General features: G+C 44.7%; 1 protein-coding gene across 1 annotated transcript; it reads left to right on the top strand.

Annotated features, from left to right (window-relative positions):
• Positions 1 to 3625: 3625 nt before the first annotated feature.
• Positions 3626 to 8189, top strand: LOC148036519 (UDP-glycosyltransferase 85A3-like). The gene is made up of 3 exons (XM_087678510.1): positions 3626 to 4411; positions 5448 to 5673; positions 7132 to 8189. Exons 1-3 carry the CDS (start codon positions 3896 to 3898, stop codon positions 8130 to 8132), a joined length of 1743 nt encoding a protein of 580 aa, XP_087534636.1. The 5' UTR covers positions 3626 to 3895; the 3' UTR covers positions 8133 to 8189.
• The last annotated feature ends 2625 nt before the right edge of the window (positions 8190 to 10814 follow it).

The following is a 10814-nucleotide window of genomic DNA, read 5'->3' as shown; positions in this document are numbered from 1 at the left end:
CCAAGACCCACGGACCGCTTATTGTTTCAAGCGTTCCAAGCGAGCTCTCATGGCTATCTCTCACCTAGCCGTTACGCCGTCGATCCTATGAATGCAGTGAACTTACCTTGATGCTCGATCGAGTACCCTCCTCTCTCTCACACTTAGGTAGCTCCACGATTCTTGATGCTAGCTCAAGCATCCTCAAGCCTCCTCCTTTTCCAAGCCTCATCCTCCATAGCCACGCGGGCAAGGGAAGAGAAGGAAGGAGAAGAGAAGAAGGGGGGAGGAGATGGTGGAGAGCTTCACCCTCTTGATTCCTCACTCTCTCACGTGCTCACTCCCTCACACTCTCACACTCCCTCTCTCAAGAGCACACACAAGCAAGAAGAAGAAGAGAAGAAGAGAGGAAGGAGAAGACTAGTTTGCCACACCAAAGAATGAGCTCTTCATTCACTTTTCCACTTTTTATACAAAACCCTACTTCTCTTTTGGGCGGTCATTCCCTTTTTCCCTTTTTTACATGGCCGGTCATAGCCCAGGCCCTATTTTCCATTGTTCTTTTCTCTTCCTTGCTTTTTTTTCACTACCCTTTTATCTTTACAAATAGCATGGGTGAGAGCCCGGCACTCTTTTACAAGATTTTAGAGTGCGCTTTTTATGCGCCTTTCCCTTTTTATGGTTGCCTTGGTCTTTGACGGTTGTCCTTGCTCTTTTTGGGCTTTTCTCCTTCTTTTCCTTCCATCGGCTACCTTCTTTTCGCCTTTGCCCTGCGTCTTCTCTGCCTTCTTTCGCTCTTGTCGTGTTTGAGGTTAACAAACTAACTAACTAAAAACTAATTACTACCTATACATTGTAGTTAGTTAGTTAGCACTTAGTTAGTTAAGGCGACATAGACTCGTCATGGGGCGACAGAGGCTCCGCGTGGCGTTGGCCTTCTTCCCCTCCCATGGCAATGGCGGGCGGCAACTCGCACTGGCCCACTCCCTCTGACACCTCCCCGTCCTCTCTGGCCATCCCCGACACTAGGCGGCTCCTTGCCCCCCCAACACGCTGTCCCCACTAACTAACTAACTCTACACACACACACACACACACATGTATGTATGTGTATGTGTGTATGTATGTATGTATGTATGTATGTATATATATGTATATAGTAGTTAGTTAGTTAGGGTGGCAGAGGCTCGTCATGGGGTGATAGAGGCTCCATGTGGCATTGGCCTTCTTCTCCTCCCATGGCACTGGCAGGTGGCAACTCACGCTGGCCCGCTCCCTCCGACACCTCCCCGTCCTCTCTGGCCATCCGCGACACTGGGCAGCTCCCTGCCCCCGACACGCTGTCCCCACTAACTAACTAACTCTACACACACACACACACACACATACACACGTGTGTATATGTATGTGTGTGTGTGTGTGTGTGTGTGTGTGTAGAGTAGTTAGTTAGTATATAACTTAGTTATATAGCTAGTTAGTTAGGGCGGCAGAGGCTCGTCATGGGGCGACAGAGGCTCTGCGTGGCGTTGGCCTTCTTCCCCTCCCATGGCACTAGCGGGCGGCAACTCGCGCTGGCCTACTCCCTCCGACACCTCCGACACCTCCTCGTCCTCTCTAGCCATCGCCGACACTGGGCAGCTCCCTGCCCCCCCGATACGCTGTCCCCACTAACTAACTAACTCTACACACACACACACACACACACACACACACACACACAATACTAACTATATATATATAACAATAACTAATTATTACTAACTAACTAAGTTAATATCTACACTAACTATATACATAACTAACTAACTTAGTTATATAGTTAGTTAGTCAGGGCGACAGAGGCTCCGTGTGGTATTGGCCTTCTTCCCCTCCCATGGCATTGGTGGGTGGCAGGTCGCGTTGGCCCGCTCCCTTTGACACCTCCCCATCCTCTCTGGCCATCCCTGACACTGGGCAGCTCTGACACTGGCCATCCGCGACACTGGGCAACTCCCCCCCAACACGCTGTCCCCACTAACTAACTAACTCTATATATACATATATCTGTATATATATATATATCTGTATACACACACACACACACATACATACATACATACATACATACATACATACATACATACATACATACATATATATATATATATATATATATATAATACTAACTATAGTTGTACTACTAACTATAAACAATTACTAACTATACATTATAGTTAGTCAGTTAGTATCCTAACTAACTTAGTTACATAGTTAGTTAGTTAGGGCAATAGAGGCTCGTCATGAGGCAGCGTGGGGCGGTAGAGGCTTCGCATGGCACTGGCCTTCGTCCCCTCCCATGGCATTGGTGGGTGGTAGCTCGCGCTGGCTCGCTCCCTCCAACACCTCCTCGTCCTGTCTAGCCATCCCTGACATTGGGTAGCTCACATTGGCCATCCCCAACACTGGGTAGCTCCCCCCCTCCCGACATGCTATCGCCACTAATTAACTAACTAACTAACTAACTAACTATATATAATAGTAACTATATATGTATAACACTAACTAACTATTACTAACTAACTAAGTTAATATCTACACTAACTATATATATAAACTATAAACTATATATATTATATAACTATATAATATACTAACTATATCTATATTACTAACCATATAACTAACTAACTATACATTATAGTTAGTCAGTTAGTATCCTAACTAACTTAATTATATAGTTAGTTAGGATACTAACTAACTAACTAACTAACTTTGTTATATAGTTAGTTAGGATACCAACTAACTAATTAACTTAGTTATATAGTTAGTTAGTTAGGACGGTAGAGGCTCGTCGTGGGGCGGCAGAGGCTCTGCGTGGCGCTGGCCTTCTTCCCCTCCTTTGGCAGTAGCAGGTGACAGCTCACGTTAGCTCGCTCCCTCCAACACCTCCTTGTCCTCTCTGGCCATCCCCGACACTGGGCTGCCCATGAGTGCGAGTGAGAGTGAGACTAACAGGAGGAGGTAGTGGAAAGAGACCACATTTCTCTCTGCCCCCAATCACGTGAGAGATTAATGACCACTTACGCTTCTCTCTGAACCATTCATGAGTAATTAATGGCACATGTAAACTTTGGTTTGGTTTGGGAGCTAAGTTCGGGAGCTTCGTGGTGCTTCGACACCTTTGCTATATATATTACATGATGCAACTATTATAAATGTGCACATGATTATACGTACATATATATTCTTGACACGTTGTCATATTTTTTAGTATTGCCCCAAAGTTTTAGGTGTCTTGTGATGCTACAGCGCATGGCTCGCGAGTCGCATGTCTTCAAATTTAAACACTGCCTTGAAATTTGAAAATTGATAAGTTTGTTTGTGCATGGGCACGTGGTTGATGTGACAATTAAGTTATGCAAAAGGCGAGGTAGACGAGAGGCCAATCACATGGACGAGTGGAGATTGGAGGGCAAGATCTTTTATGTCAAAACAAAACGGTGCAACGTAGACTCTCAAATTATTTAATATATTACTACTTTTCAGATTTAATTTTATGGAGGCATGAAATATGTGACCTCATGTGGGGTATTCGATCCGGATGCCTTGGAACCAACGCTGGATGCCAACTTTTTTTTAGCGTGTATGGCGCGTACAGATAAATCATTGGGGAAGAAAGGTGAGGGGGAGAGACACCTGGGTGAGTCTCTCTCTCTCTCTCTCTCTCTCTCTCGCTTCATGAGATACATATCGGAGGGGACTCGACCGAGACGAGAGAGGGGGGTTAGCTTCAATCTCTGTGGGCCGTCATTGACAGAATGATGACTCTATTGTCTGACGGAAGAGCTGGGATCTTATATCAGGACTGCTAATTGGGGATTTGAGTGTGAGAGGGACTATCGACGACAGACAGACAGACAGACAGGTAGACGGATTAATGGCGAGAACTGAGCAGGCTGCAGGTACTGTCGTTATAGCCGCATCAGCGAGCTATCATGGTGACGTTCAATATGCCGATCATCACCATCGACAGCCGCATGATAATGGTGCTGATAACGATGATAGTGTTGCGCCAGTAGACCGCCATGGATATTCAAGCTTAATTAGTGCTAATGATGGGGCAGAGGCTCCTGGCGATGACGATAGTGGTATGCGAATGAAGGAGGGCGGGGTGGTGGGGCACGCCGTGGTGTTTCCATACCCGGCGCAGGGGCATCTGAACCCGGTGATGCAGCTGGCCAGGCAGCTCGCCCTCCGCGGCTTCCTCATCACCTTCGTCACCACCGCCGAGTTCCACTCCCGCATCGTCGCTAATCATAAGGGCACCAAGCCTCCACAGCAGCACCGACGGCCCGGATCCCGCCACGTGCCTGACATCCGCTTCGCCCAGATCTCCGATGGTCTCCCCCCGGACTTCAACAGATTCGCCGGCAACCTCGCCGCTCTCTCGCAGGTGAGCTAGCAGGACCAGGATTTCCATCCGCCTTGGCCTTTTCCACTAGCATTCCCGACAACGTTAACAAGGGTTAGAAAAAAGTAGGGCACACTCTTAGGCTGGTTACACACTAAGTAATGGATGGCCAACCCCCGCCGCCCAGAGTGTGGGCATGCACTTTTTGAAATTGGGCACAAACATGGGCGTCATGCCTTTACACACCAAAGGGACACAGTTTGTAAAAAAAATGAAAAAGAATAAATTTATAAATCTTTTGATTGGTTGCAAATGCAAAATGTACACCCTTGTCCGTCACTTTACAAAGTGGGCAGGGGAGACTCCCCGTCCAAAAGTGGGCGGGGAGTTCACCTGTTTAACAGGTAAACAACATGTCATGTCCTCTCCAGTGTGTAAAGGACTGCGGACGCCAACCTTTAAATAAGTGTTTTGATTGGTCAAAGTTTACAAAGTGGGCGGCCCTTTTTTGGTGTGTAACCGGCCTTATGTGTGAAGGCTTAGAAAAGGAAACATTCATTAAGACCGGTTACACACTAAAAATGGGACGCCCATTTTGTTAGCTTTAACCAATTAAAACACTTATTTAAGGGTTGGTGTCCGTAGTCCTTTACACACTGGAAAGGACGTGACCTGTTGTTTACATGCTAAACAGGTGAATTCCTCGCCCATTTTTGGACGGCAAGTCTCCCTTGCCCACTTGGTAAAGTGGCGGACAAGGGTGCATTTTTTGCATTTACAACCAATCAAAAGATTTATAAGTTTATTCTTTTTTATTTTTTTACAAACTATGCCCATTTGGTGTGTAAAGATATGACGCCCATGTCTGTGGCCAGTTTCAAAAAGTGCATGCCCACACTTTGGGCGGGGGTTGGCCGTCCATTACTTGGTGTGTAACCAGCCTAAGAGTGCAAGCAAAGTCCAAAGGCACTCTTATTAATATCATGTGGTCTCGAATTGTGTAAAATGTTCATATTTATTTGGTTTTATATACATATTTTTGGTCCTAACATCTTATTTCACATCCATGTGCATGTAGGCCCTCGAGCGCATGCATGGCCCATTTGAGAGCCTCATGGCCAACCTAATGTGCTCTCCGCACCCTCCCACGTGCATATTCTCTGACATGTTTGCACCCTTCACACAAGATGTGGCAAACAAATTCCACCTACCACGTGTTGCCATTTGGCTCCAATCCGCGGCCAGTTATGCAGTCAATTTGCATGTGCCTCTTCTCATTGAGAAAGGCCATATGCCAATCAAAAGTAAGTAGGTTGTATTACACATTGGTGTTCATGGAGAGAACTTGTGGTAGCCAATATGTTTTATACTTTTTATTTCGAAATTACATGTGCTGTCAAATTCTCTCCCTTTCTGGATGTGTGTTGCATTGTAAGGAGAATGGGCATTTTGCAAAAGCCTATCCCAAGAAGAAGATTGGGAAGATGCTGGAGTCTGTGGAGCAAAAGCATCAGGACAAAACAAGGAAGATGAGTCAAAATGCAGGAGTGCAAAAATAGAAATTGGTGTCAGACAAGAAGGAAAATGAGAACCCACCATCAAATGGAGCAGGCACATCTTAGGGAGCTAAAGTTTCTCATCCTACTTCATCATCTTGACCCGACCCTGGAGACAATTTTGGAGAGGTCTGTGGATGGAAATTCAGTGGACAAGACAGAGATATTGAGGCTCTCACTATGGGATGATCCTGGCAGGGATTCTACACTCTATGGGTTTTAAAGACATCGGTCTTGGCTGAAGCATTGATTCATGTGGATGGCTCGGAAAATCTCCCAAAAGATGGCGTATGGGGCAAGCCTTCCCCTCACAAAGGACGTGTGGCAGCCTTATATTGTTTTTATAGCTATGGTATTTCCATTTTCCAAATAATCCTGGGACCAGATTGAGAAGAGTTTCAAGGATTTTCTATGGAAGAATGATGTATGCCATAATTGGCATGCTGTGTCGTGGTCTCAAGTACAAGCCAAAAATTCTGTTGGTGGTTTAGGCATGAAATCAGTGGCAGATAGAGCTGCGTAGTTCAGCCTTAAATGGCTTCAAAGCATCCCAATTTGTATGCAGCCTGGCGCAATTCTTCTGAGGGCTTGGATTTCGTCTGCTCCAATGAAAAATAAATGCTGCAATGGCTCAACATATTGCTTCTGTGGGAAGAGAAATTTAAGATGCAAGTATCAGACCTGGCTCAATTGATTGTAACTTGAGTCTTGATACTAGAAAGCTTGACTAGATGCCTGTGGAATCTGTCGAGCTTAAATTCGGCCGGAATGATAAGGAATCCCTGTGATTGGTGCAGGCCCTTTTTATGGTCAAAGAGGATTAGGCATCCTCTCTAAGGCCTAAAATGGCTAGAACATCTGAGTTTTACCATTCCTCCATAATTCCTGTAATTGGTGCAGGCCGTTTTTACGGTCAAACAGGATTTAAAGCCATCCTGTAGCAGAAGATGGATTTGGTAAAGCATGCTTTCTCTGATTATCATGTGTTTAGAAGTACTCTAAGTGTGTGATCGTATGAGAAATGCTCGTAATATGCATTTCATCTTGTGTGCATATTGGATCGTAGTAGAAACGGGACTACTCACTTCATGTTGCTCTCATATTTGCAATGGGTACTACAAAATGGATATGTAGCAGGTACTACTCACAGACTTAATTCATGTGTGTGTTCAGCAATATTGACTTCGTTTGCTACTCTGGTTGCAGCCAAATCAATGACTCCTCCGGCGGAGGACATGATCGCCTGCATACCAGGGCACCCACCCCTAGCCCCAGCAGAGCTACCATCCTTCTACCAAGTGCCAGATATGTCGGACTTCATGGTGCAGTTCAAGATCAAGCCATTCTACAGGGCAAAGGAGCCAGCCTTCGTGCTACTTAACACGTTCACGGAGCTGGAGGAACCGATGCTGGAGGTGTTAAGGAGAGACCACCCGGAGCTGCTGGCGGGGGGTCCCTTACTCCCGCCAGCCTTTCTGGAGGGGGGTATAATACCATCAGATGCAAGCGCAGGACGCGATGACGATGATGACGATGATCATAAGGGTGGCAGACGGACGGGCACGGCCCTGTGGGCAGAGGACATGGAGTGCCTGGCGTGGCTAGACGTCCAGCCCCGGTCCTCTGTCCTGTACGTGTCCTTTGGCAGCATCGCGTCCATGGCGGCTCCTCAGTTCATGGAGCTCGCCCTGGGCCTCCAAGCCAGCCGCGTCCGCGTCCTCTGGGTCATCCGCCCCGACTTCATCCAACCACCCCCCCACGACTCCCCTTCCGTGAGCGACCTCCTAGACACCCTTCGGACTAAGTCTCATGACACCATCCGCCTCACCCCTTGGGCCCCCCAAGCCCTAGTCCTCTCCCACCCTTCCATTGGGGCCTTCCTCACCCACTGCGGATGGAACTCCACCCTTGAAGGCGTCTCCATGGGCCTGCCCATGCTTGCATGGCCCCTGTTTGCCGAACAGTGGCTTAATAGGAAGTGGATTGTGGAAGAATGGAAAATCGGGCTCAAGTTCCAGCAAAGGGAAGATGGATGGATCAGTAAGGACGAGGTGGAGAGAGTTGTTAAAGAGATTATGGAGGGTCAACAAGGACATGAAATGAGAGAGAGAGCTTGTGGATATAGAGATGCTAGTAGAAAAGCATGGAGAGAAGGAGGTTCTTCCTTTAACAACCTTACCATGGTGATTCAAAGCATCCTTCTATAAAAAAAGAAATGTAATAACATATTATTTTAAGATATGTAAAAGGGGGAGTTTAACATAGATTAGATTTCTTTTCACATGTTGATCCTTATTTTCTTTAAGATGCACATAGGTTTACGAATTTGTTGATAAAATATGCTTAGGTACTTTTTTCAACTTATTTTAGCTTGCTTCAGATTTGTTAATGAGTTTTCCAAGGCTTAGTTAAGCTTTGTTGAGTGCTCATTGAGTTGAGAAGCAACCATTTTATCCATTTTAAGTGATTATCGAGCATGTCGTAAAAGTCATAGACAGCTATGGCAACTTCATAGTACTTTTATATTTTAGCTATAACTTTTGTATAGGATATTAAATTTAAGAGTATATTACTAGAAACAAATAGCACAATGAGAGTTATAAATCTGAGCATTCATAGAGTTGATTTTGTATAGTTTTGAACTTTGTTTTACACAAGATAAAACAATTATGGTTTGGATAGCAAGGATTTGATTGGTTTATGCTTTATTAATGCTTATGGGGAATGTTTGCAATACTCGAATGATGCATTGATACTTTAAAAAGGCTTTTGAGATTATTGAAGATTGATTAGTTGAAGAGGTGAGCTCAAGCTCAACCATTAAGACCCACGGATTGCTTATTGTTCAAGCGTTTCAAGCCGAGCACTAATGGCTACCTCTCATAACCGATGCACTATCTATCTCTATGAGTGTAGTGAGCTTACTTCCATGCTTGATCGAGTTGCATTTTCTCTGGAGTACTTCGGTAGCTTCACGATCCAAGTGCAAGCTTTAAGCGAGCTCAATCCTCAAGCGCCACACTTCAAGCTCCATTGTTGCGAGCAAGACAAGAGAAAAGAATAGAAGAAGAGAGGAGAATATGGAAAGCTTCTTCATCTTACCATGGTGCCTCATCCTCATATACGCACTCTCTCACACTTTCACACTTCCTTTCTCAAGTACAAGCTCAAGCAAGAAGAAAAAGAAGAAGAAGAAAAAGATAGCTACTTTTGGCTACACACAAGAATGAGCTTCTTATTTACTTTTCAATTTTACCTAAAATCTTTTTGGGTGGTTATCCTCTTTTTTCCTTTTTTACATGGGTAATCGTGGTCTAGGTTATTTTTTTCATTATCCTCTTATCTTCCTAGCTTCCTTTTTTATCGTCCATCTACCTTTACAAGTTATACGGGTGAGAGCTCGGTGCTCTTAAAATAAATTATGATGCGTCTTACGCTATTTTACAAAAGTATTGACTTGCACTTTTTCTTGTGTGCATTTCTCCTTGATTTAAGATTTTTTTACACGTGTTTTTATATTTTTCTTAGCGTTTCTTTGTCTTCTGTTTCACTTTTGCCTTGGCCTTATATTCTGTTTTAGATTTTTCAAATTTTTTATCTTGTTCGTCTGAGGATTAACATTAATCCCCTTCTAGACGACTGCCAGTCGTCCCATGGTACTCACTATTGTAGGTAGCAGGCATTGACATGGGTGGAAGGGATTGCTGTGGTTTGTCTTCGAGAAGTTTTGGTGGTGGTGGTGTAGATGAAGGTCATTGGGGACACGTTGACGGGTGATAGGATTGTTGGAGTTGGGAATTGCCCATGGCTAGCACACGTGTGGGTTTTTGGGGATTGTGCGTTGGGGATTGTGCACGTGACGATTCTTTGGTGGGCTTGTATGATGATAAAGGACGACAAGAATTCAGAGTTGAGTGTTGATGAAGAGCTGATTGTACTTTCATTGGAGTCTTTAATATCTGCAATTGCAAACCTCTCACATGGTCTCTCCCAGCTAGGGGTTAGTGCTAGTCTTATCGTGCATAAGCCGTAGTTTGATTAGTTTGGAAGACATGTCGAATATCTAAGCAAGTTGAGAGTATTGTCCTGCACTTGAGAACCGAAATTGTGTATAGATTGTGGTATAGATATTATATAAGTGCAGATGTATACTTAGATAGTATGTAGTTAGGAGATTATTGCTTGGGTTCCTCGTAGAAATGTGTGGATGAAGTGAGGGTTCAATGGGGTGGAAAAAATTGTTGATGTTGAGAAGTACACTCAAAGGCTTCTTGAGACATTATTTGTGCTTTTGACAATACGATGTAGTATAGTTGAGCTCATTAATGTCGATATTAGATTGCAGAGGTTAAGATTAGATTTAATCGGGTAGTGGGGGCCTTCAATGTCAGTGGTGGTTGATTACCATTGTCTAGTATACTTGAAAAAAGAAAAAGGAAGTGCACTACTTGGGGGTGCATCTACCTCACTGTGTAGTGTTGCATGGTGTTCGTGCTAGTAAAACTGGGAGTTGGGTCAAATATCAGGGAAGCTTGTGGTGTTCCATACTTGAGGACCTAGTTTGTGTACATGGGAGGTGTTGTGGGTGCCACTTAGGGAGACAAATCTAACCATAGGTGAGTACAAACTTCTTAGGTGTATCTTGTCCTTGACATGCCCTAAGTGCGAAGTGGGGAGATAGAAAGGGCTAGGGGGTTAGGCACAGAGCCGGTTGACCAAGGCCACTGGACATGCCTAACCTGAGGACCCCTAGGTGCAGTGTTTGTAGCACTCTGATATATATGGAAAAACTCATTGTTTCTTTCATTTTTCTTTGTGTGAGTCTTTGTTTGTTTGCTCTCTTTTTTTTCTTTTTCTTTATCTTTTTTTGGTTTTGTTTTGGAGATACA

Source organism: Lygodium microphyllum, chromosome 5 (assembly GCF_053477565.2).
Source record: "Lygodium microphyllum isolate KBCC chromosome 5, Lygodium_microphyllum_v1.1.10, whole genome shotgun sequence".
In the NCBI taxonomy this organism is placed as follows: Eukaryota; Viridiplantae; Streptophyta; class Polypodiopsida; order Schizaeales; family Lygodiaceae; genus Lygodium; species Lygodium microphyllum.
This window is presented reverse-complemented; position numbering and strand designations above follow the sequence as displayed.

What these genes read in the sequence shown, in the direction of transcription:
- LOC148036519 (XM_087678510.1), top strand. Translation starts at nt 3,896, where the DNA reads ATGGCGAGAACTGAGCAGGCTGCAGGTACTGTCGTTATAGCCGCATCA. An exon ending in ACCTCGCCGCTCTCTCGCAG is followed by an intron (nt 4,412 to 5,447) that starts GTGAGCTAGCAG and finishes ATGTGCATGTAG; the next exon opens with GCCCTCGAGCGCATGCATGG. An exon ending in AGGCCATATGCCAATCAAAA is followed by an intron (nt 5,674 to 7,131) that starts GTAAGTAGGTTG and finishes CTCTGGTTGCAG; the next exon opens with CCAAATCAATGACTCCTCCG.